Here is a 26,078-nt window from a genome sequence, read left to right on the forward strand (position 1 = left end):
GGATTCTGGCATTGTTTCCAAACCAGCTCTTGGCCCTGTTTTGGGGGTGCCTATAGCAGCTTTAACTTTGAGAATAATCCCCGGTTGCTCTAAACATTCCATATTTTGACTTGCATTCTGATAATTTGTAGTTGCAGAATTTCAAAAGTTGGCAAACTCATTCCTTTTCAGATTCTCGCTAGTTTACTCACCGGTTGTTTCTCGGAATCTTGCTCCATGCATGCGGATTAAACACTGACTATTCCATATTCAGCTCAGATTCAGAATCACATATACGGTATATTACTCGAGCAACATATATTCAACACAAGATTTTTATAACGAACTTTAGCACGCAAAAGCACAAATCAACTCCGAGGTACATGTAGATGTAATGTCACTCACTCAAGCACAGGAATTAATTAACTCAACATCGGTCATCAAAGTAGTAAGAAGCATGCGCTACACGATCACACACGACACCGAAAGCAATTAACAACAAATCAAATAAGCGAACAATAACAATAGCTGCATGAGCTGCTCATCAAGCACTAATTAATTCAGATATAATCAAATTAGCTAGCTTAATTAGCTAGTTGCTGGAGCACTGGAAGCCATTGGGGAGCTTCCTGCTGCAGCGGTTGACGAGGACGCTGAGCTGGACGGGCGGCTCGACGCCGACGAGGCCGAGCACGTTGGCGCGCAGCGCCGTGCAGAGGCACACGGCGGCGTCCACGTCGGCGAGGCCGGCGAGGAGCCCGCAGCACTGCTCGCCGGAGGACGACGGCGACGAGTTCCCCAGCAGATGGTCCAGGTTCAGCAGCCCTCCTCCTCCGCCGCCGCCGCCCAGCACGTCGGCGCACGCCGCCAGCTTCAGCGCGTCGAACGGGCACTTGGCGCCGGCGGGGCGGCGCGCCGGCGCCGGCGTCGGTTTGGCGCACCGCGATCTGCAGGCGCCGCCGTTGCAGCGGCCGCCGCATGCCTCCGACGGCGCCGCGGCGAACACGAGGAGGCTCATCAGCGCCACAATGGCGGCGACTGCAAGCTTGTTTCTACTACTGTTCTTGTGCGCCACCGCCATTGCTAATTGACACACTAGCTATAGCTCTAGCTAAGGAATGAGTTGAAGTGTTTATGTGAGAGTTCAGTGTGTGTGTTGTGTGCAGTGCACAAGCTAGCTAGTGAATTTATAGCAGGGGATTGAGCTGAGCTGAGTGAGTGAGCTGGGCATGCATTTGCTTGAGTCGGCCCGGCATTTGTTGTTCCGGCAATTACATAACAACATAATACTAGATGCTGATACATTTTAGTATCACGAATCTGGATAGAAATTAGGTTGTTACTCTCTCCGTTTCAGGTTACAAGATGTTTTTGACTTTGGTTAAAGTCAAACTGCTTTAAGTTTAACCAAATTTATAGAAAAAAAATAATATTTTCAACCCAAGATAAAATTATTATAAAATATATTTAATTATTAATATAATAAAACTAATTTGATAATATAAATATTGCTATAAACAGAGGGAGTATATTTTTGGACGGACTTAATAATTAACTAAGCTATATATGTTGGTATTCTACCTGTACTCTTAAACGATCTTGTGGTCGACAATATTGGTGCATACAGTATATCCGTGCACGAATGAAGTGGCATCGATCGATCTGTAATGTTCATGTGAAGTACACCTGCACCTTCAAGTTTGCGGTGCTTAATTAAGTAAGCTCATATGACGAGGCATGTATGTGCCGGAGACCATAGGGTCAGGGCATTATTAGATTCGGCGCCGTCGCGTCATCATTCGATGGGCAAATTAATGGGATCACTATATATGTGTGTGGCTTTGTCCGATTGGTGCGGGCACCTATGCAGCTCGATCAATGTAGAACCTTATTGTACACAAATAAATGAATTAATTCATCTTCAATCTGTGGTCTTCGCTTCTGATCTAGCGGTGGTTTGTAAAGGCGCTCCCAAGTCCCAAATGATCGTTTTAATTAATTTGGTCCAAAATTTGTGGACCACACTCAATATTCATCTGAAATTGATCCAAAGAGGGAAGGACGGTCATTGCCTCTGAAGACTGAAGTCTGAACTTTTGAGATGCAATTAATCCCGAACCATTGAGCTAGCTAGCTGATTTTTGCTGTGCCCCGTGTGATCGATGCATCTCAAGATGTAAGAGGTATGAACTTGTGAGTTGTGATGCACCCATGACCGACTGAACCTTACCTTCATGTGCTTCACACTTCTGTAGCAGTGGAGTCGATTGAAAAATAAACTTCGATGAAAAAACCCTCAAAATCAACTTTAAATTTAAGGTTGAAAATTCAAATTTTAGCTAACAAGTATAAGCATAAGCGAAAAGATAAGACCATTCAATTTTCATGTCAGAATATCTATCTGAATTTTAAGTTTTTTTTATCATGTACTCACAAAGTCGCGACTCACAAGCTGGGTGGAATGCCATCGATAAGAAGTTGGAGTAGGATAAGGGGTCTGTGTAACAATGCCGGTGAACGGATGGCGGCGGACGGCGGCGGATTCCAGGAAGGACGTGAGATGGGGCCGTTCTGTGCCGTCATGTCCTGCACCGTTAGATTGAAATCGTGTGGTTCAGATAAAGGAGGATGACACCGCAGCAGATTCATGTGTGTTTGGGCCGTGCAACGAATGGGCCGGGCCCTTTAGTCGCGATGTCTGCATATGTGGGCCACAGCCCACAGCCCACAGCCCACAGCCCCAGTTTGAGCACTGCGCGCGGCTTCTGTTGTTGAGCTCCGGATCGATTCGGTTGTGGTCACAAACAGAAATTCAGAATTGATGCTTCGCCATGATATGGTCGTCAGATTCATTAGCTTGATCGATCGATCGATCGATCGATCTTACGTGTTCATAGATCAGAAAGAACGATCATATTAAAAATGAAAATATATTAATTGATGATGATCACAATGCATTGGTTATACAACAACAAATTACAAGTGAGTGATTCCAATGGTACAACAAATTAATGCGGATGCAACAAATTAATTAAACTAACACAAGGGGGGTAATAGCTTATTCAGGCCGGATTACTCATGCATCATGCAACTTACCAATGGCCATTGCATGAAAACAAACTCAATTAAATATAATATAAATATGCATTAATTTTGCGCAAATGGTTTGAGCACTTTCCATGCTCAATTAATTAGCAGGTGAAGTCGGAGGGGCAGGTCTTGCCGCACTTGTTGAGGATGAGCTTGAGCTCGACGGGGACGTTGAGGTTGACGCCGAGCACGTTGGCCTTCACGGCGGTGCAGAGGCAGACGGCGGCGTCGGCGTCGGCGAGGCCGGCGAGCAGCGGGCAGCAGTCGTAGGGGCCATGGCCGACGTTCACGCCGAGCGCGCCGTTGAGCACGTTGGCGCACACCCGCAGCTTCAGCGCGTCGATCGGGCAGCGGCCATGGCCGTAGCCGCCGTAGCCGCCATGGGCGCCACCGAACGACGGCAGTGGCACCACCACCGTCGGCGTCGGTATGACGACCGCCGGCGCGCCGCCGCCGCCGCCGCCGGAGCAGTGGGGCTCGCAGCCGTGCGCCGCGACGGCGAGGAGGAGGAGGCTCAGGGCCAGGACGGGAGCGACCTTGGAAGCAGCCATGGATGCAGCTAGCGAGCTAGTGATCGATCGAACAGTGAGCTCAGCTACTCGGCTCTGCTGCTATGGCTTGTGTTGCTTTGGGTTGGTTTGCTTGGGGTGTCATGGCGTCTTGTATTTATAGCCGATCGAGCCTATAGCAAGAGTGGTTTGCATGGATGCGTTGCTACTTTCTCTCCAGACGGAGGCCCTGTTTGGCACAGCTCTAGCTTCACCAAACAATTTCAGCTGAGCTGTGTAGAGCTATCTCCAAAATGAACTAGACATGCAAAGTTGGGTTTAAGCAGCTTCATATAACTCTACTTCAGATCCAACTCTTGAAGCTAAATTTAGGAGTTGGAGCTCTACCAAACAAGCTCTTATAATACTCGTTGTTTCGGACAAAATTAAGATCGAATTTTAAAATATTTTATTATAAATAATTTATAAAATAATTTTCTTAAAAAATATGTACTCCTCTCGTTCTATAAAAACCAACTTTCAGGGATGAATATGGAGAAATGCTTGTTAAGATCCAATAAAATTATATATTTGTTAATATTTCTATATATATTATAATAGAAATAGTAATCAAAGCTATTTTTTAAGAGGCCGTGTCGTTCACTGTAAGTATTATCGATCCGAAGGCAGCAGATGCAATGGTACGTGCATGTGGGGGTGTCAGATGCAGGGTACGTAGCTAGGTTGCCTCTGGGGTGCATGTGCATACATGGCCAGTTGTTCGTTAGAGTACTCAGAGAAAGAGATGTGACAAGGAATTTTCCATGAGGAATCAGACATTCAGACGTTGTTGAATTATTCCCCCATGCATGCATGTGTAAGAGGGTAATATAATCTCGATCGAGCAATCATGCAAATACTGATACATGCGTCCATGCCTCGATCGATTTATGCCGTGTCTAAGCTAGGGTTCGATGTTCATATGGACTAATGAAAGTATGAAACCCAAAGTGTTATATATCGGTTCATCTACTTTCAAAATCTAGCTAGCTAGCACCGTGCAAATTTACGCACCGCAATCCTCTAGCTCGCCCCTTCTGGTAAAGATGGATCATGGGAGTCCCAATTTTACCTGTGCGTACGTAAAGATTCCTTTGGGATAAAGGAGAACTGTAGAAATTATAGAGGATTACAATTCATTGAAAAATTGTTCCTATATTGTCCTTACGAACAAATGAATGACTCATATAAAATCCTTTGAAATTTATATGAAATGGCTCATTTCAACAAATTTTGGAGGAAAATTAACATGAGCCTAAATCTCATGTTTTCTCTTCATCATGAGTCGTGACTCCTAATTCCTTTACTTCTCCTATGGTGTTACCAAACTTTTTTTTAAAAAAAAAATCCAGTGGATTCATTTCCTGTAACATTTCTTTAAAAAAATCCTGTATGATTTGTTGTGGCATGCCATTCTATTTATACGTTTTTTTTTATCCTTGTGTTTTTGAAATCCTGCTGTGTTACACAAGGGCTGAAAAAGCGCAAAGAGCATACCATTATGCTGAATGTACAAAATGTTACACCTGACTGTGAAAGTGCAAATTGTTCAACACTAGGGCCATGCTCCGATTAATTGCTCTGGTTAAAAATTATCAGCAACATGGTATATTAGATGGTTACACCATCATATAAAATAAACTGTTGAGATCAGCTGCAGATCGAGAGGTGTTCAAAACACCCACTGCCATTGGTTGTGCCGGACCATCTATGTCGATCGACGAGTACATGCAGCATATGTGAGCTTGCAGGATGAATAATAGATAGGTGTGTGTAGCCCCAGTACCCAGCTGGTTTGCAGCACACTTTTTCTGCATGTCGTGATGTGTTGTGTACAACGCATTGACACAAGGCATTTGTTCTCCATTGCAAGCAAACTAATTAATATATATACATATGCACAGTTTGATTATTATTCCAGCTATTTTTTCGCCCCAGTGATTGCTAAACAACAAAAGAGAGTTCTGAAAAGGAGTACACTGTCCATGATATATTATTGTGACAGTGTTGAACAATGAACAGTTCTTTAAAGAGTCATCTTGTGTGAGTAGATGACTTGTAGATACTAACTCTACAATCTGCAAACTGCAACGACGTGAGAAGGACGACAAAGCAGAAATCATGGGCATGACAACCGGGCCTGAAGCTTTTCGATACGGTTACACGCATTGCAGCCTTGCAGGGTTTTTTTTTTCTTTAATTTATATACACGTATCATATGCACGATACATATATAGTCAACATTATGAGGCCCGGCCAAAAGACAAACACGAATACAAGCATGCGAAAATGGTTCTCACGCACCGACAGGCTGAAAATTAAAGGATATATAGACCGGATAAAATCAGCCACAGTGTTGTAATAATCATGATAATTTAGTGTTATCTAATCCCTCTGTTTTAGAACGTAAGATGTTTAGCTTTTAATCTGAAGTCAAATTTATATAAGAAAAGTAGTAATTAACATGGTTTAGACCAACCAAATATATTATAAAAATATATTTAATAGTAGGTTTAATAAAATTAATTTGCTATTGTGGATGTTATTATATTTTTCTATAAATTTAGTCAAATTTCACCAAAATATCTAACATTCCGAAAGAGAGAGTACTATGCTACGGAAATACTATAAAATGCTATCCGATATAATTTACATTTGTAAACACCATCCTAATGACATCATGTTACCCATATACCAGATCTGGTATATGGGTATCACGTCGGGTACTCTTGATACCGGACGGACCCGTACCTAAGGTATCTGCTAACGTTAAAATGCTACTTAGGTGCCATAACCTAATACATGTGAGTATTGGTACCTACGGTATCATGCTAATATCATGGTGACATCAGCATGTAAAGTATTCCATTGATTGAATGGTATACCGTTATCTAGTCACACCAAGACAGTATTTGAATCTCCTGAAGATATAGATGAAGATAAAAATTAAGTGCTTCACGCAAAATGAGGTGGTAATAACATGTGATTAATTGAGTTTTTAATTATTACAAACTTGAAAAATGAATCAATCTTATATTTTAGAACAACTTTAATATAGAAAGTTTTCACACGAAACACACCGTTTAGCAGTTTGAAAAGCGCGCCACTTTTATCTAGTTTTTGTGTTTGAAAAGCGCGCCACTTTTATCCAGTTTTTGTTAGAGAAAATAACAGTGCCTAAGAAGCATTCGTGTTCATGGCGGTGGGGAGGAAAGAAAATGCTACTCCTAGTTAATTCAAAGCTCCTTTGCATGCATATGCGTGCGCGCTGCTAGCATGTTGGTCGCAATGGCGCAGTGATTCCCCATCTTTTGCTGGACAAGAAGACGTCGTACGGATTCATGCAAGAATCGGACGGAGGCTGCAGCGGTGGACGGACGACGAACGCAAGCTCGACGGCGGCGGCGTTCCGGCGAGAAATCACCATGCGCGCGTGGCTGCTGATGGATCGAGCCAGCCATGGGCCATCCCGTCGCGCCCCGGCCCATTAACGCGGATGTGCGCGGAGAGAAGTTAGGCCCATCCAAATTTCGATCGCTTGGGTTAGCCGGATTTGGCCCCATGGGCCGCCTAATCGCATTTATTTTGTATAGGATGGGCCTTTGTGCTTCATGGTGTCATGAAGCACAAAGCGAATGTGTTAATGATGATTAGTACTACTATACTATCTTGCTGGTAATAATCGTTGTCACAACAATCTTACACCACAGATATTTCATTGATGAAGCACAAATCGGTTTTACAAAACTCGTTAACTCATTCAATTCGAATACAATACAACACAATACAAAATTGATATAAGGGAACAGAGTAAAACAACAACACATCTTATTCTGGATGACATAGCCACGGCATGCATGCAGCTAGCTAGCTAGCCATCATCGAATGAAATAGATAAGCTTAATTACGAATATTGTTTCTGCGCATTTGTCCATGTATGCAAGCTTGAGCAGCTGAGCTTAATTAGCAGGTGAAATCGGAGGGACAGATCTTGCCGCAGTTGTTGAGGATGAGGCTGAGATCGACGGGGATGTTGAGGTTGATGATCCCAAGAACGTTGGCCTTGATGGCGGTGCAGAGGCAGACGGCGGCGTCGAGGTCGGCTAGGCCGGACAGCAGCGGGCAGCAGTCGTCGGGGCCAGCTCCGATCTTGACGCCGACGAGCCCGTTGAGCACGTTGGCACACACCCTCAGCTTCAGGGCGTCGATCGGGCAGCGCCCATGGCCGTGGCCGCCGTGGTGGTGGTGCGACGGCGGCGTCGGCACCACCACCGGCGGCGTCGGGATGACCGGCGGCGCCCCTCCGGGGCAGTATGGCGCGCAGCCGTGCGCAGCGGCGGCGAAGAGGAGGATGGTCAGGGCGAGGAGGGGAGCTATCTTGGAATAAGCCATTGCTCAAGTGTGATGAAGTGATCGAGCTTAGCTAGTAGAGTTAATTAGCTAGCTAAGGCTGCTTTAATTAGCTTGTGTTTTGGATTGGGGCTGAGGCGTCTGGTATTTATAGATGAACACTGCAGCTAGTTGCATGCACGATGCATGTGCACTGGGTTTGTGTCCATGGATGGATTTGCATGCATGGGCATGGGCCGCTTGTTTTGCTAGAGATCAGATGCGACAAGATCGATTTTTCCGTGAAGGAAATGGCTAGCTAGATTGGTTGTTGATTAATTATTTCAGCCATGCATAGGCGTACGTGCAGAGCAGCAATTTATCAATCATGTCCAGTATCTAAGCCTAATATATTTGCGCAATATATATATATCACACAACTTCACGATCGATCTATCGACTATTGTTTTTCTCACAGTTTTATATATTTCAGCTAAGTGGCCTGTCACGTTGTTTATATACCTTATATATATACGAGTAAATATCTCAGATCAAGCGCCGAACTTGCTGATAACTAACTACAATATCTGAATTCACACATAAATCAGTACATATACATATATTCAGAATATCACATATAATGGTTCATTAGCAGGTATAGGCGTATAGTTAACTGATACTTCCTCCGTTTTAGGGTATAAGACGTTTTGACTTTGGTCAAAATTAAACTGCTTTAAATTTAGCCAAGTTTCTAGAAAAAATATATTTAATTATTAATTTGATGAAACTATTTTAGTGTTATAAATATTATTATATTTATTTATAAACTTAATTAAATTTGAAATAGTTTGACATTAACCAAAGTTAAAATGTGTTGTAACCTGAAACGGTGGGAGTAGATTATTATCTGCAGCTTGATGATGAGTTTGGAGCTTAGCCCACTGGAGGATATGCGCGCGCACGGTATACGCTATACTCCACACGCACATAGTATATTCAGCTCTATGATTAATACCCCAGTTTGTCGCTCATTTTCATGCATGCATGCATGTGGCAGTGGATGTATTCTGGCAAAGTATTACTCATTTCCAATTAAGCAACTTTGCATAATTTCCTGTTAATTTGATTTTCTCTTTAGCTGTAGCCTGTACGTATAGGTCTCTACAGAAAAAAGAAAAACAGAGTTAATTCTGAAGAAATGTACAGAGAAGCATTATGCATGGGCATATCTAAGGCATTATTAATTGAAAGATGGGAATTGAAGCTGGTATCCCGAGGAGATTACATAACAGCTTTACAGGATTATATTGTATATCCACGCAAGATATATATATATATATATATATATATATATATATATATATATATATATATATATATATATATATATATATATAACGTATATAAATAAATACGTACGACTGGCTGGACAATTTGATGAATAATGCAGGGATGCGTGGGACTAATTGCCGACTGGTCTGAAAGTCTGAACTCTGTACAACTCTGAAGTCTGAAGTGAGAACTGAAAACAAACTAGCTTATAGCTGGAAGTCGTCTGCTGTCTCTGCACCAGACGACGAACGTATAACTAGCCAGAGCTACGACCTTTATCCCCATGATATAATGAGCTGTGCTATATATGCTCATTTTTTTTAATCAACTAGAGCTAGGTTTGTTATATTACCAGTTTAGCTAGCTAATCGATCGGTAAAATAATTCAGTAGCTCGAATCAGTTTTAGATGAAATTAAGGCCATCTAATCGAATTAAGTATGAAAACCACGTGCATGCATTGACAAAGGATCGTACACTGGCAGGCGGCGGACGTCCGGCGACGGAGACGGCGGCGAACTACGTACGGTGGCAACGCAGCAAGGTGGGCCGTCTTCTTCTAAACGGGCCTAATCTGATTAATCATTTCAAGCATGGGCCGGCAGGAAAGTGAAGCCCACCAAAAATGCTGCGTTTGGGAATATGTTAGGCCTGCAGGCCCGGCCCAATTAGTTTTGAGGCCGGAGCAAGATCAGATCAGAATCCTAGTCGGATCTCTCATCAATTGGGATTTGTCCCCATAAAGCTCGGGACGCCGCCCACCGCCGCCGCCAATCACCGAGCGCATCGCGGCGGCCGGCGAGGGTAACGACGACGAGCACCGCCGGCGGTGGAGCGCGCGAGTAAGCTGGATCAAGAGCGCGACATCCACACCATGGCAGAAGAGGAGGAGAAGAAGGCGATCACCGGCTTGGCAGCGACGGCGGCGGCGCCTCCTCCTGCTGCTGCTCAGGTCATCGCCGGAGCAGCCAAGTATGTCGTCGCCGACGAGCAGAAGAAGCCATGCGCTGCTGCGAAGAAGAAGAAGAAGGTGCGGATGCCTGACAACTACGTCGCTTCCATCCTGACACTGAAGAGGAACCCACGGCGGAGCCCCGAGTACATGGAGAGCCTCTCGCCGGAGGAGCGCGAGGGGGAAGTGGAGGACGCCGAGCTGGGCGACGAGTTCGAGGCGTTCCAGGAGGAGGTTCGCCGCGCCGTCGAGAACGACGGCTGCTACATGGTCGGCGAGAGCTACTTCGCTGAGACGGCGGCGATCCAGGCGGCGATGGAGGAGGAGTGGGCCAAGATCGACATGAGCCGTGTCATCTTCGGGGACTGGGACTACGACGACCCCGAATCCGTACAGTACCTGTGAATTGTGATTAATTAATTTCACGTTTTACGGTGTTTGCGAGGTATCTAGAGGTACTTGGAGGTGGAACAACGTGCACCATTGATCAATAGAGGGGCAAGGTACGGAACAAATTTATCGTAACATGATGGCAGTGGAGTAATTAACTTGTAAAACATGGGCATTATACTTTAATTGAATACTAACATCCATCGATCGGTATGCCATCAGAAAAAAGAGTAAATCTAACATCCATCGATCGGTATGCCATCAGAAAAAAAGAGTAAATCACGGATATCCGATCGATCTATACTATATCGCATCGTCTTCTTTCCTGGATCGACATCGTCTTCTTTCCCTGCTTTGTTCTTGTTCTAGGGTTTGAACGTTTCACCGGAAGGAGACAGAGGGAAAACTGTAGGCATAGTTGAGGGTTGAATAAGAGACTAAATCGCCTGGTCGATGACTAGCTAGGCTCAAACTGGCGCAATATAACAATATAACACAATATAAATCTCTTGTTGGAAATAAAATATAATTTTAAACAGAATTAAGGTAGGAGTTTTTACATATTCGTTGGAATAAAATGTAAATGTAAAAAAAAATCGCATAATTAGGCCAATAATGTGTTATAAGAACATAATGTAAATCTAAACTCCAATACAACGTAATTCTACAAGAAACCATGCAAACAGAAAATTAAACCCTAGTGCTGCGGTATAAACGACTTAACTGCAATACAACGTAAATCTACAAGAAACCATGCAAAACAGGAAATTAAACCGTGCAGAGAGAGGTTTTACGGTGTTAACGCGTACCGTTATATCTGTGCGGTACCTTTTATAATTTGGGAGACGATTCTACCCTTTTCTCTCTATTAGCAAAATTATGTTTTTACCCTTAGTACCTAAGTACCTTTATCAATACTTAAATACCTTTAACATGGTACCTGTGATTGAGGAGCGTTGGATCTTTACCCTTTTTGGAATACAAACACCGTACAAATGGTGCATCTGATTGTCTCTATCAGTTGGTTGTTCAAAACAGAGAGATTAATTTGATTCATGCTATTATAAATTTGACAAAAAGAATATATATATAATGTTTATTTTCGTGATCTCTATTGTCACACCCCAATCCGGCACCGCCGTACAACGGCACCTGATAGGAGCGTGTCGCAGGAAAATGCTGGTACCCATGGTGACAAATATGATTCATTGCAAAATCCTTAAAATAAATAGAGGACTTATTTACCTTAACTTAGGTTGCAGCTCAGGACAGCCTGAGAATACAACCGAAGACACTGACGAGGAAACACCAACAACAGCAGCAGCAGCGGAACCAACGAACTAACACCCAACACCACAGGCGACGGCTGGGAACTAGGACGAAACCCTAATCTTCACTTCACTTCATCTTCAGCTTCAGGGCGGAGGAACTATATATATATTTATATAGAGTAAGGATGAGTACTTTCGTACTCAGCAAGTCACGGGAACTTAGGTGTTTAATGCAAGCTTGGAAGAGAGGCAAGGTTGTTTTGCAAATCCTTTGTTTGAAAACATTTTGGAATCACTAAGTGATTTATTTCTTTTTAAGTTTGGGTCGAGAGGAGACTTGCGTCTCGATTCGACTTAAGAGATGCTTTTCAACAACTCAAATAGTAATGTACCGACCCCCGGGTCAGATCATTACTTATCGGCTCCCAGAGCCATTTCACTTGATTAAGCGGCTCCCAGAGCCTTTTTCATTTTTGCGGACTCCTAGAGTCCAGCTGCCCAGCAGCAAAGCAATCCGCTTCCATTCGGGAAGCCTAGTCTATGATGCCCGCAGACATCCCGAATCACACAGATTCGTTTCTGACCACTCAGGTCATCCATCTGCCACTTAGGCTGATTCTGGTTACGATTCCCAATCCACAACAACTTTTCACAAAGCACAGGCAAACAAATCTACGCATCGGGAGCCACCTCACATCCGCCCATGACCGTGGGCACGGCTGTTCAAACAGTTAGTTAACCTTTGCAGAGAGGTACACTTTACCCACAAGACACGAACTTACTCCAGACACTGGCCGGTGTCAGAGGTTCGCGACAAAACCTTTCCAAAGCTAACTTTGGGTCACCTCATGCCACATAGAGGGTCTCCTTGACTAACATCGGGCCAACTCCGGCTTTCCTTTTAGGACTCCCGGATGCCTTCCTCTCTTTCGGACTCCCAGGATGCCTCTACCTCCACATCCCGGCTTTCCGCCTCTATTGACATACAAGATTTTCCAAAAGCAGCTAATTACTTAGCCAGGGTGTCCCATACCACCATGTGGTTGCTTGTTATGCTTGATGAGTTTCCCAAAGGAATCGGTCCTTATATGCGAATACGGGACAGTGCCACCCAGGCACAGCACCCGCATCGCGAGTTTTGACAATTCATTTTATTTTCAAACACGCCGACACCACATGTCGGGTTTTAAAGGCTTCTCAAACCCATTTCCCAGATTATCGACAAACAACGGTGTATGTGGAATATTTGATATACGCGCTTAGAGAGAACAAATACCGAGGAACCACAAGGGTGGAGCGACAAGGAATCAGGGTAGTACGACCTACAGAAATTAGTGCGACTACTGGGTAGGTCTGACGGTTTGGCACGCAAACCGAGGCCAAGCAAGTTGAGTGTATGATTCTAATAATGCAAGTTGCAAACAAAATAGTAATGATTTTTCAATTATAGGAGCAATTGGTCAAAGGGTGACTTGCCTTGCTCAAGGTCTTCACGAAGCTTCACGAATCTTCGAGAAAACCCGCGATCGACGAAAATCCGGTAACCGCAACTATACACAAACAATCAAAAACCTAAACAAAAGACCAAAAGAAAGATCCTATTTAGACTAAATAATAGTGCCATTAGATAGATCTCAATTTTACGGAATTATTAGAAGTGGAACGGGGTCAATCGGTGTTACGGATCGGGAGATATGAATTTTGGAAGTTTAATTGGAATTTCTAGGCAAAGGAAGATATTTGTGGAACAAGGGGAAATTGATTTATGTAATTTATAGAAATAATATTTTCAAGAATATTATTGACAGTCACGGACGTGCGGGTCCAAGGGAAATGATTCATGGAATTTTGGAATAAGGAATTGATTTATGGAAAAGGAAATGGATGAGGGATGTATATTAGACTTTTTTGGGCGGCAAGGGCGCGGCCCGAGGGTTGAAGGAGGCTCGGCCGAGCCATTTGGGCCGGCGCAGGCGCGGGAAAGGCGGCCCATTAGGGCGTGCGGAAGGGGGAGGGAGCGGTCCAGTGGACCGAGTGCACCTCGCGGGTTCCAGGTGGGGCCCGCTTGTTAGTGACACGGCCCACGGTGGGATGGGCGCACGCGAGGTGCGGCGCTAGGGTTTCGGGTGCGCGTGGCTTAGGAGCGGTGCACCGGGTGGACGGATGGCGGCGGGCCCACGTGCAGCCGCACGGCTTGCCGTGGACCGCGCACACGGGAGGGAAGACGGAGGGAGGGGGGCGGCTGACCGGCTTGGCCCGGTCAAAGCCGAGGTGGCGCCGACGTGGCGCCTACGTGGCAGCCACGCGGGCCGGCGGGAGGAGTAAGAAGGGGAGGCCGAGATGGATGGCGGACAGCGGGCGTGTTCACCGGAGCAAGCGCGACGGATTTGGTCTTCGGGGAGCACACCGGAGTGACGAGGGCGTCGAGAAGGAGTGAGACAACGGCTCAGATTCGCCGGAGGGAGTTCGACGTCGACGAATTGCGGCGGCGGCCGCCGGCGGTGGCAAAAGAGGGGATTTGTCGATGGGCGACGGGAGTCCGATTCAAAGCGGTGGGAGTATCTATGGGGGTCGGGAAGCCCATTTCCGGCGTCGGATTGGGCAGAGCGACGCCGTGGAGGTCCGGCGACGAGCGGTGGCCTCCGAGAGCGGGCGGCGACGGCGGCAAGCCTACGACGAGCAGCGGCGGCAGTCGGGGCGGCGCCAGCTAGCTACTGGAAGGGCTACTCGCACTACTGCCCGAAGCTAAGGGGAGGAGATGGAGCAAGGAAGGGGAACGGAAGGCTACCGCATCGGGACGGGCGCTGGGAGATGGCCGACGGCGCGGGGCGAGCTCTCCGGCCTCAGGCCGGGGAAGGGGAGGAAGGAGGGTGCCCGGAGTCCTGCGTCACACGCCCACGCACGCACCGGTTCCCTCAGTGTTCGGCGACGGACGGCGATGGCAAGAACAGTGGGACGGCGGCAATGGCGCGGTCGAGGCGAGGAGCAAAGCGCGATTGATTGGGATGGGGAGGGATCTCAGCTTGGGTTTTATAGGGCGGGGAAGGCGGTTTGGGGAAGGAACCGACATAGGGCGGTTGAGGGTGCAAGGACGGCGAGCTGGCGCAGTCAAGAACGCGGCTGGCGCTCACGGGCGGCAGAGGAGGTCCAGCTCGGGAGGGAAAAAGGAAAAGGGCAGGGTGGAAAGGAGGGGTTCGACCATGCCATTTTGGGGAGGGAGAGAAGGATGGGAGCGCGAGCTCTGGCTCCGCGTTTTGGACGCGGGCGCACAGAGGTGGGGGCAAGCGGCAGGGCGACATGGGCGGCTGCGTGGCGCAGGCTGCCAGGGCTGACGCGGCGGCGACCAGGCAGTCGGCCACGCGCGGGCGAGCGCACGCGCGACGTGAGGGTGCGGCCGGATTTCGAACGGCGGCGGCGGGAAATCGGCGCCGGTGAGAGGGTGTTCAACGAGGGAGAGAGAGCGAGCGCCCTTGCTCAGAGCGGTGCACACGCGAGGCACGCGAGGGAGGAAGGAGCGGCTGAGGGAGAGAGATGGGCCGAGGGAAAAAAACGGCCCACAACAACCGAGGGAGGTAAACTAGACTTTTTCCGAGGAAATCGATTCGGAGGGATACGAGATTTGGAAATTGAATTTGGATTTCGAACTTGAGGCTTGGTCTGACAAAGCAGGGAGGAGTCAAGGGGAAGCACCCAAGCGAGAATTCGGTGTTTCTTTGGAGCAAAGTTATACTCGGTGGTCCGAGGGATTAGATGAGAGGGATTCAAGTGAGACCTATCTTTGGAGTTGGGACAATGGTATGGGATAGGTTCCAAAGGTAGATAGGTAGAGGGATGGATAGATTGATAGATAGATAGACAGCTGGTTAGTTAGATAGATAGGTAGATCGATACATAGACAGATAGATCGGTTGATGGGTAGATAAACGAATAGGAAGATCGATAGACAGATCGATGGATAGATAGTAGGTAGGCAGATTGATTAGAGAGAGGGAGAGAGAGATAGGGACGAAAGAATCGACGATTGATTTCAGGATGTTGATTTCAGAGACTAGAATCGGAATTGGAATCTTGAGGCGGAGGATTTTGATGGCGACGAAAGGGAACAACGATGGAGACTGAATTGAGATCCATGGCACGACTTAGACTCGCACACAAAGAACGAAATTTTCGCAATTAGGATTTTGCCGAATAAGTTTTTAACGTCACGCAAAAAGCGGAGCGTTACATCTATTCGTTGTGTTCTAGTGGAAATCTCAGATTATTTTTTTTTTGTTACGCGGATAAACGCATACAGCTAGCTAGTCCGAGCATAATACGGACCGAGAAAAAAAAATCTTTTTTGTTATTACGACTAGCTATGCTCCAGGTCGATTCCAAATTTCCGATCCGCAGTGATCCAGGGCACTCCAACCATCTCAGCAGCTTCTTGATGCAGTGCTCAGTGACTGATCAGCAAGATGTTCGCACCAAGAAAGGCGCCCCTGGGATCTTAAAAACAAGGCATCTTTATCTTGTTGCAGAATACGACGAGATGGAGAAGTGCCCCAACTGGAAAGTTCAGTTTTTTTTTGCCTGGCTCTTGACTAAAGATCGTCTTCCAACAAAACGCAGCTTGCATAAGAAAACCATAGTGCCGGCTCCAACCTGTGATCTTTGCAACTTTGCTGATGAAACAGCCCTCCACCTATATATGCTTCCAGTGCCCCTTCGCTGTGGCCTTCTGGGGCGCGATGAATATACCGGTCAATGTTGCAACGCTTGCTGAGATTGCTTCTCTCCCCACCCCGCCTCAAGTTCCCTTGAAGCACTTTAGGGTGTTCTACTTGCTACTTCCTCCGTTTCACAATGTAAGTCATTTTAGCATTTTCCACATACATATATCTATCTAGATTCATTAACATCAATATGAATATGGAAAATGCTAGAATGACTTACATTGTGAAACGGAGGGAGTATGCTTTTGGAACATGTGGAATCACTGCCACGGGGTTGTCTTCAGAAACGAGGCTCCCTCTTTGCGCCGTTTGCTGCAGCAGTGTATCGAGGACGCCTCCCTCTTGGGGGGGGGGGGGGGGAGGGGGGAGAATCAAAGTAGAAGACAGACATGTAATTTCGACCTGGAAAGAACTCTTTTCTTCCTCCCTCCGCTCTCTCAATATGTAATGCTCTGGACTTTGTAAAACTGCCCTTTGCTCCCTTTTAATGAATTCAGGTGGGAAAGCTCTCCCCCCAGTGAATTTTCTAAAAAATACAAAAAATTCCGATCCGCTTTATATGTGTTAAACATGTGTGAATAAATCAACATCAAATATATACAGGTCGTGAGAGCGTTTTTCAAGCCATATGAAAGCTATCTCGTGAAAAACAGTACTCCCTCCATTTTAGTGAAAAACAGTACTCCCTCCATTTTAGGTTACAAGATATTTTAACTTTGGTCAAAGTTAAACTATTTCAAATTTAACTAAGTTTATAGACAAGTATAGTAATATTTACATTAACAAATTAGTTTTATTAAAAAAATAATAAAATATATTTTTATAATAAATTTATCTTGGGTTGAAAATATTACTTTTTTTTAATAAACTTGATCAAACAGTTTGACTTTGATCAAAGTCAAAACACCTAATAAGAAACAGAGGGAGTATTAAGGTAGCTCACAACAATGAAGTAATCATTATTAAAGAATTAATGGTACAGTAAGGTACAATACAATATAGAACGAGCTAGCCACAAATGCAGAAGCGAGTAAACAAGATAATTATTTCAAGATTAATTAATCTTTAATCATGCAACTCAAGCCTTCAGAGCCAGTCATTGCATGAGGACTAATTATGCATGCATGGTTGAGCTCAATTAGCAGGTGAAGCCGGATGGGTAGATCTTGTTGCACTTGTTGAGGATGAGGCTCAGATCGACGGGGAGGTTGAGGTTGATGCCCAGCACATTGGCCTTGACGGCGGTGCAGAGGCAGACGGCGGCGTCGAGGTCGGCGATCCCCTGCAGCAGCGAGCAGCACTCGTTGGGGCCGGCTCCGATCTTGACGCCGACGAGCCCATTGAGCACGTTGGCGCACACCCTCAGCTTCAGGGCGTCGATGGGGCAGTGGCCATGGCGGTCGTACGACGGCGTTGTCGGCGTCGGGATCACCGGATCACCGGAGCAGTTGGGCTCACAGCCGCGCGCCGCGACGGCGAGGATGAGGAGGGTGAAGGCGAGGAGGGGAGCGACGACTTTGGTGGTGGAAGCCATTGCTAATGCTAACTGATGAAGTGATCGAGCGAGCTTAATTAGCTAGTGGTGTGTTAGCTAGCTAGCTAGGCTGTTTCAGATTGTGTTTGCCTTGTATCGTTTGCTTGGGGCATCTGGTATTTATAGCCGAGCCGATCGAGCTAGCTCTGTTGGGAAACTATGCGTACTGAACTAGTAGTAGCTAGAGCACTAGAATAAGGTCGGATCCTTATATGCCACTGAAAATTGGTCGGATCTTTTATATATCATTGGAAATTAGCTCTTTTCTTATATGCCATTGGTCTAAATTTGCACACCCTTTCATGCCACTATCGTCAGTTTGACCATGTGTTGACCGTTAACTCTCAAGTAAAAAGACATATTTGTCCAGTCTAAATTGTTAGGCATGCATGATGGACATATGATTGCTTGGTTGTGTACTGCATGGACCTGCTGGTGTACTTCGCGAGAGGTTGGACAAAAGATTTTGCCTGGAGGGAAAAATGATATTCTTTCAGTTCGATCGTCGATCGATTCATGGCCAAGCAAGCAAGTTGACGAATTGCATTTGTTGAAATATATGGCCGGAAGTGTTTGTATCTGCTGACAAATACTTGTTCTGATCGAGCATTTCTGACATAGTTGCATGCCTTGGAGAGTTTTTATTTTTGCCTAAATGTGCATCGATATCGTAGTGTCATAGCCTCCTTAATTTCTTCCACCATTAATCTACTACTGGCCGGATCGGAGCTAGCTTAAGCAGAGTCACTATAATGTATACTCTATATATACACGCATAGTGACCTCCATGAAAATTTGTAGCCCAGCTGACCATGCACGCGCACTTACCTGCACGTAGCGACCGATTTTAACTTCCGATTTTAACTTCCGTTTGTTAGCTCTTAGGTCTTTAATGAACAAATTAAAACGGAGTTCTGATTCTGAACAAATTAAGTACACCAGCTGTGAATTCTTGACCTCTATGCCTCCAGAAACATGGTGGACAAGAAATTATGGGCTTAATTAATTTGGCTACTGGAATCGGAGCTGTGATCTCCATGACCACGTTAAAGGATTATATTAATTTATCAGATCAGTCTACCATGCTTATCCATGTTTACAGATGAACACACGTACAGATCGGTGATCGAACAAAATCGCTAGAAGAGAGTAAGTCCGAGCCAGACAAATTAAGTAGCTAGCAACGTAACATGCTTACATGCATGATTTGGGCTCCATGATTTAATGTGCTAAGCATGCTTGTTTCTTTAGCCATATCGGTTTAGTTAATTAATGCTAGCAGGTCTCCGATCGTTTATCATTCCACACTGTTTATTCGAACCATTACGTTCTCTGTGAGTATTTCAGCATATCCCATATGCAAGTGTTCTGCAGTCTACGAACATATACAAAGGAATTTTGCTCAATTACCACTATAAACATGTAGGCAAGATTTGCGGCATGACATCTAAAGTTTATAATTTTTCCCGTAGGACACTGTAAAAATGTGACATTGTTGTTGCGTACCCTAAAAAATTGAAAATTAGCTGTGCGTCAATGTAACCATTATTTTTTTTATTTTCGATATAATTGAAGAAAAACATTTAGAAAATTAAAGACAATTTGTTCCTAGGGTCAGATGCTTGTAAAGCCGATCAGGGCTGCGTTCGTTTCCAGGAGTTCCCAACTTTCTCCTCTCGTTTTCCGCGCGCACATTTTTGAAACTACTAAACGGTGAGTTTTTTTGCAAAAAGTTTTTATACGAAAGTTGCTTAAAAAGATCATATTGATCTATTTTTAAATAAAAATTAGCTAATACTTAATTAATCACGTTCTAATGTACCGCTCCGTTAACGTTTTTCGTGCGCAGCAGCTGTGTTGGGAACACAGAGTAACTAACGCAGCCCTAGGCCTGGTTTAATTTGAACCAGTCCCAGGCCACTCTCCCAGCCACGATCCCCTAACCCTAGAATCTGGGGACGGTAATAGCTTATAATCTAGTTCTTGTAGTTGGCTTAGAAGCAATTAACTTCAGACATAAAATTGTTTTTTTTTTTTTTTTTTTTTTGCAAAGACTGGGTTATGACACATTGTTCTGTGGGTTGCTCTATTTGAAGTGGACCTAGTTAGACACATCTTGTCATTTGGGTCATTCATCTTTTCTAACCCTTTTTAGACAGACCAAGCTTAGTTACTATTTTAATAGGACGGAACCAGAAGTTCACCAATACGTCGAATGTGCTTTGTGTTGAAACGAGGCACACAGGTACTAGGCCGAAAGCGAGCATGGTACGTGCAAGGCCTGCATGCATGCCTAGCCCCATGGCTTACATGTGTGTGCCTGTTTGAGGAAATCGTTAGGTACAGATCAATCATTTTCACTCGCCATTATCACTAAATATACGATGACGTCCCATGTTTTGCTACGGAATATGTAGAGGAATATATGTTAAACATTGTATAAATGATAGATAAATTTATATGTTGATATATTGTGAAAGTGATGTGGGATGATGATTTAGCATGCTTGAATGTTAAGATTTAGAATGTAAAAAATTATAGATGTAATTGCTATGCTTGCTTGCATCTTGAGCTTTAGTTATTTAGTGGATTGATATGATATACTTGCATGTTAGGTTTTAAGAGTAGTAATAATTACTTTGTTGAGTATTAATACTTTGTGGGTCAATTATACAGATGGTGTAGATATACGCTGTGAGACGAACACGTTTTTTGCATACATGAAAAAGAAAGAAATTAAGGAGGACAAGCTATATAACAATTATCATGTGGAGAACAACATTGCTATAATGCGTTACAACTTACAACAATTAAGTGATTCAAGAATGATAAAGTAAGGTACAGTGTAGAATGGGCTGCAAAAATGTAGAAGTGAATAACAATATAATTATTTCAAGATTAATCTTTAATTAATCATGCAACTCAGATCAATCCTCGTCATCGCATGAAGATTAATTATGCACGATCGAGCTCAATTAGCAGGTGAAGCCGGATGGGTAGATCTTGCTGCACTTGTTGAGGATGAGGCTCAGATCGACGGGGAGATTCAGGTTGATGCCCAGCACGTTGGCCTTGACGGCGGTGCAGAGGCAGACGGCGGCGTCGAGATCGGCGATCCCCTGCAGCAGTGAGCAGCACTCGTTGGGGCCGGCTCCGATCTTGACGCCGACGAGCTCGTTGAGCACGTTGGCGCACACCCTCAGCTTCAGGGCGTCGATGGGGCAGTGGCCATGGCGGTCGTACGACGGCGTTGTCGGCGTCGGGATCACCGGACCACCGCCGGAGCAGTTGGGCTCACAGCCGTGCGCCGCGACGGCGAAGAGCAGGAGGGTGAGGGCGAGGAGGGGAGCGACGACCTTGGTGGAAGCCATTGCTAAGTGATGAAGTGATCGAGCTTAATTAATTAGATACTGGTGTTAATTAGCTAGATAGTCTGCTTCAGCTTGTGTTTGCTTTGCATCGTTTGCTTGGGGGCGTCTGGTATTTATAGCCGAGTCGAGCTAGCTAGCTGTTTGGAACTACTATACACGTACTACTGAACTAGCTAGAAACCTAGAATATTTGCATCTGATGCTATGATTGCTTGGTTGTGTAGTGCATGTACGTGATGATTTATTTGCTTGCTTGGTGTACTGCATGGGCCAGGTATTTACGAGAGATAGGACAAGATTTTGCCAGGAGAGAGAACATATACTCTCTCCGTATTTTAATGTATGACGCCGTTGACTTTTTAACCGACGTTTGACCATTCGTTTTATTTAAAAATTGTGTGCAAATATAAAAATATTTATGTCATGCTTAAAGAACATTTGATGATGAATCAAGTCACAATAAAATAAATGATAATAACATAATTTTTTTAATAAGACGAATGATCAAACATTAGATAAAAAGTCAACGGCGTCATACATTAAAATATGGATTAGTATATATTATCGTTTAATTCGATTATTCATGGGGAAGAGGCAAGTTGACCAGTTGCATTTGTTGACATTAATATATGGATGTGTGTTCTATATATCTGCCAAATAATACTTGTTCTGAATATAATGCTTTCTGAAATGCTTGCTATGGAGTTGTAAATTTTGCGTACATACACCACACATCGTGTCATCCGTAACCCTCCATTCCTCTCTCCTGCATTATTTTAGATACTTGAGCTGGCAGAGTCAATATGCTCCATATGTACACGCATAGCCGGGATGGCCTCTGTGAATTGTATTGGCTAGCTGGATGTACCTAAAGATGGATCTAGCTTGAGAACAGCGAAGTCTTAGCCTTCGCTACTGACAATATGATCATAGGAGCTGAATTCCATGCGAGGAATTCCCACTAAATTTTTTTTCATACATACATATACATGCATGCAAAGTGAGGGTCGTTATAACTTTGTCTGGTTTGTTTAGACTCTGATATTTCTTTGTGGAGCTGATCCCGAGGATCACGTTACAAGATTTTATTAGTTAATCATACCGTCAAAATATTACTATTATGGATCAGATTATGAATACTCGATCACATGAACTGGCTGACTCGATGTGAACAAAATGGCTAGCCAGCATCAGAGAAAGGTGGCAACATGCATTATTAGGCTAGCTCCATGATTAATGTGCTAAGCATGCTAATTTATTTAACAGTATGGGTTTAATTTAATAGCTAATACTAGCATCAGGTCGAATCATCGTCATCATTCCACATGCGTGTACAGTGAACCATTACGTTCTCAGTCACTCTGTCAGTATGTCAAGTGCTCTGCGAAGCTATAAGGAAATTTTGCTCTCCCACGGTATACACAGGAATGCCCTGCCAAAAAAAAAAAAGAAAAACAGAGAGAGAGAGAGAGAGAGAGAGAGAGAGAGAGAGAAACTTATGGATTCTACAGGATTTGTATTCCATGAGAAAAATCCTATAAAGCCTTTTAAAACAACGGATTGATTTGTAATAATAATTCCTTCAGAATTGATATGAATTGTGCTATTCTAGAAAAATTTTGGAGGAAATTAAACAGCATGAAGTCTCAATTCGTTCTTTCTATTTCCTACATGTTTTCTGTGTTTTTTCCTGTGTGTCCATCAAAAACAATTTGAAACTTTCCAGTGTTTCAATCACATAGGAATTGAATGAGAGTATTATATTCTATTTTTTATGTTTTATCTCTATTCACATCTTTGAAAATATTGGTTGGGTTATATGGGCTAGCTGCTCTATTTGAAGTGGACCCAGGTTGACACATCTTGCCACACCTGGTTCTTAAACTGGTAGGGTTGTGTCATCTAGGTTAGTAAACTCTCAAAATGTAAATCTAAATCTTAAAACTTATCGAAGTGTGTCATCTAAGTCCTAGATCGCCACAGCCTCTCTAGGATCATGTGCCACTGAGGTGACATATCACATGGACGTGATTGGCAGTCATCTTGATTGACAAATGGGACTCACTTAAAAATTTTCTTTTCTTTTTTATTTTCTTCTCTTTTTTCTTCTCCTCCTCTTTTTCTTCTTTTCTTCTCCTTTCTCTGTGATCCGAGCACCCCATGCGGCGGTGGCCTACAGCTGCAGTGAGAAGAAGGAGAAGAAAGGAAAAAAGGGAGAAGAAGGAGAAGAAGAGGAAAAAGAAAAAGAGAAGGAAAGATGAAGAAAAAAAGGAAAATGAAAAAATTTAAGTCCCATTTGTCAGTCATGATTATGCCACATCACGTTTCTGTGACATGCCACATCAGCATCATATACACATCTTTTCTTTACCCTTCTTCAAGATCCAAAACTTAGGCCCTGTTTAGTTCCCAAATAAAATTTTCCGCGCTGTCACATCAAATGTTTGACACACGCATGGAGTATTAATGTAGAAAAAAACTAATTACAAAGTTCACTAGGAAATTGTGAGACAAATCTTTGAAGCCTAATTGCGCCATGATTTGACAATGTGGTGCTATAGTAAATATTTGCTAACGATGGATTAATTAGGCTTAATAAAATCGTCTCGCAATTTACAGGTGGAATCTAAAATTTGTTTTGTTTTTAGACTACGTTTAATACTTTAAATGTGTGTTCGTATATATGATGTGACACGCAAAAACTTTTCATTCCTAGAACTAAACAAGGCCTTAGTCTTTTCTCCAACAAGAGTTGGATGAAATAAGATTTTTGTGTCACGCTTTTCAAACTGCTAAACGGTGCATTTTCTGCGAAAACTTTCTATATGAAAGTTGCTCTAAGATATCATGTTAATCTATTTTTTAAGTTTGTAATAATTAAAACTCAATCAATCATATATTAATACCACCTCGTTTTACATAAAAAAAAACTTAAATCTTCATCTTCAATCAGCCGGAACAGGAAGCAGCCCGCCAACATCCCAACCAAAACGAGATGCACGCGACATGTTGGGCCAAAAGAGACGACCATGATGCAGGACCCACATGGCTAGGAACATGGTCTATATGTGTGGGCCGGTTTGAGGAAATAGGAAAAGTTAGATACGGATCGAGTATTGCCGCATCGCCATGATTATCACATATAAATCGTGCGAGTATTTTTATGCACGCATAGAAAAGAAAGAACGTACTTAAGGTGAACATGTAAGCTATACGACAATTATCTTTGTGAGAACAAATATACTCAATCCGTTTCGAAATGTTTGACACCGTTGATTTTTTAGCACATGTTTGATCGTTCGTCTTATTAAAAAAATTAAGTAATTATTAATTCTTTTCCTATCATTTGATTCATTGTTAAATATATTTCTATGTAGTCATATAATTTTTCATATTTCACAAAAGTTTTTGAATAAGACGAACGGTCAAACATGTGCTAAAAAATCGACGGTGCAAACATTTCAAAAACGGACGGAATACGTTACTACATATAATGGGTGTTACAACTTACAACAACCAAGTGATTCAAGAATTTTACTACAGTATAATATAGAACGAGCTGCAAATGGAGAATCGAGTAAACAAGAGAATTATTTCAAGATTAATGTTTAACGCTGCGTCGGGAATCGGGATGAAGATCAAACTCATGAATCATGATATCCAACATGCTGCACGCACGGTTTGAGTTCAATTAGCAGGTGAAGTCGGATGGGCAGATCTTGCCGCACTTGTTGAGGATGAGGCTTAGATCGACGGCGAGGTTGAGCTTGATGCCGAGCACGTTGGCCTTGACGGCGGTGCAGAGGCAGACGGCGGCGTCGAGGTCGGCGAGGCCGGAGAGCAGCGGGCAGCAGTCGTCGGGGCCGGCTCCGATCTTGACGCCGACGAGCCCGTTGAGCACGTTGGCGCACACCCTCAGCTTCAGGGCGTCGATCGGGCAGCGGCCATGGCGGTGGTACGACGGCGGCGTCGGCACCACCACCGGCGGCGTCGGGATGACCGGGCCACCGTGGCCGCAGTAGGGCTCGCAGCCGTGCACGGCGGCGACGGCGAGGAGGAGGAGGCTGAGGGCGAGGAGGGGAGCGACCTTGGTGGTAGCCATTGCTAACTGCAGCTAAGTGATGAAGTGATCGAGCGAGCTTAATTAGCTAGGTTTGCTTCGATCTGCTTGTGTTGCTTTGCATCGTTTGATTTGGGCGTCTGGTATTTATAGCCGGATTATAGCTAGAATAGATGCATTTGCGATTGCTAGTTGCATGCATGATGAATGATTGCTTGGTTGTTGTAGGTGCATGGGACAGGTGTTCGCGAGAGATAGGACAAGATTTTGCCAGGAGAGAACAGATGTTCGTGGAATTCGATCGCCGACTCACGGGGAAGCAAGTTGACCAGTTGCATTTGTTGAAATATGTGAAGTGTTTGATCATGCCGACAAAAATTTACTCTGAGTCTCTTATAGTAATACATTATTCTGCTTGCCAGATGCTGTAGATTTTTATGGAATTGCTAAATGTCGTTCCACAGAAAATTTAGAACCAAAATCTTTCAAATTTTTTTACCACAGGATT

At 44.3% G+C, this 26,078-nt stretch overlaps 6 protein-coding genes across 6 annotated transcripts; all 6 read right to left on the reverse strand.

Moving 5' to 3' along the window:
- Window positions 1-298: 298 nt before the first annotated feature.
- On the reverse strand, window positions 299-1,121 carry LOC127785617 (14 kDa proline-rich protein DC2.15-like). The gene has a single exon (XM_052313014.1). It carries the CDS (start codon window positions 1,058-1,060, stop codon window positions 572-574), a length of 489 nt encoding a protein of 162 aa, XP_052168974.1. The 5' UTR covers window positions 1,061-1,121; the 3' UTR covers window positions 299-571.
- Window positions 1,122-2,909: 1,788 nt separating this feature from the next.
- On the reverse strand, window positions 2,910-3,692 carry LOC127752923 (cortical cell-delineating protein-like). Its single transcript, XM_052278370.1, has one exon. It carries the CDS (start codon window positions 3,618-3,620, stop codon window positions 3,171-3,173), a length of 450 nt encoding a protein of 149 aa, XP_052134330.1. The 5' UTR covers window positions 3,621-3,692; the 3' UTR covers window positions 2,910-3,170.
- A 3,832-nt stretch (window positions 3,693-7,524) lies between these two features.
- On the reverse strand, window positions 7,525-8,009 carry LOC127752930 (cortical cell-delineating protein-like). Its single transcript, XM_052278382.1, has one exon. It carries the CDS (start codon window positions 8,007-8,009, stop codon window positions 7,581-7,583), a length of 429 nt encoding a protein of 142 aa, XP_052134342.1. The 3' UTR covers window positions 7,525-7,580.
- Window positions 8,010-17,736: 9,727 nt separating this feature from the next.
- Window positions 17,737-18,210, reverse strand: LOC127753011 (cortical cell-delineating protein-like). The gene has a single exon (XM_052278464.1). The coding sequence runs from the start codon at window positions 18,137-18,139 to the stop codon at window positions 17,744-17,746; it is 396 nt and encodes a 131-aa protein (XP_052134424.1). The 5' UTR covers window positions 18,140-18,210; the 3' UTR covers window positions 17,737-17,743.
- Window positions 18,211-20,895: 2,685 nt separating this feature from the next.
- LOC127753013 (cortical cell-delineating protein-like) lies at window positions 20,896-21,576 on the reverse strand. The gene has a single exon (XM_052278466.1). The coding sequence runs from the start codon at window positions 21,508-21,510 to the stop codon at window positions 21,115-21,117; it is 396 nt and encodes a 131-aa protein (XP_052134426.1). The 5' UTR covers window positions 21,511-21,576; the 3' UTR covers window positions 20,896-21,114.
- A 3,393-nt stretch (window positions 21,577-24,969) lies between these two features.
- LOC127752830 (cortical cell-delineating protein-like) lies at window positions 24,970-25,686 on the reverse strand. Its single transcript, XM_052278262.1, has one exon. It carries the CDS (start codon window positions 25,610-25,612, stop codon window positions 25,202-25,204), a length of 411 nt encoding a protein of 136 aa, XP_052134222.1. The 5' UTR covers window positions 25,613-25,686; the 3' UTR covers window positions 24,970-25,201.
- Between the last annotated feature and the right edge of the window lie 392 nt (window positions 25,687-26,078).

Source organism: Oryza glaberrima, chromosome 10 (genome assembly GCF_000147395.1).
Source record: "Oryza glaberrima chromosome 10, OglaRS2, whole genome shotgun sequence".
Classification (NCBI taxonomy): Eukaryota; Viridiplantae; Streptophyta; class Magnoliopsida; order Poales; family Poaceae; genus Oryza; species Oryza glaberrima.

What these genes read in the sequence shown, in the direction of transcription:
- LOC127753011 (XM_052278464.1), bottom strand. Translation starts at nt 18,139, where the DNA reads ATGGCTTCCACCACCAAAGTCGTCGCTCCCCTCCTCGCCTTCACCCTC.
- LOC127785617 (XM_052313014.1), bottom strand. Translation starts at nt 1,060, where the DNA reads ATGGCGGTGGCGCACAAGAACAGTAGTAGAAACAAGCTTGCAGTCGCC.
- LOC127752923 (XM_052278370.1), bottom strand. Translation starts at nt 3,620, where the DNA reads ATGGCTGCTTCCAAGGTCGCTCCCGTCCTGGCCCTGAGCCTCCTCCTC.
- LOC127753013 (XM_052278466.1), bottom strand. Translation starts at nt 21,510, where the DNA reads ATGGCTTCCACCAAGGTCGTCGCTCCCCTCCTCGCCCTCACCCTCCTG.
- LOC127752930 (XM_052278382.1), bottom strand. Translation starts at nt 8,009, where the DNA reads ATGGCTTATTCCAAGATAGCTCCCCTCCTCGCCCTGACCATCCTCCTC.
- LOC127752830 (XM_052278262.1), bottom strand. Translation starts at nt 25,612, where the DNA reads ATGGCTACCACCAAGGTCGCTCCCCTCCTCGCCCTCAGCCTCCTCCTC.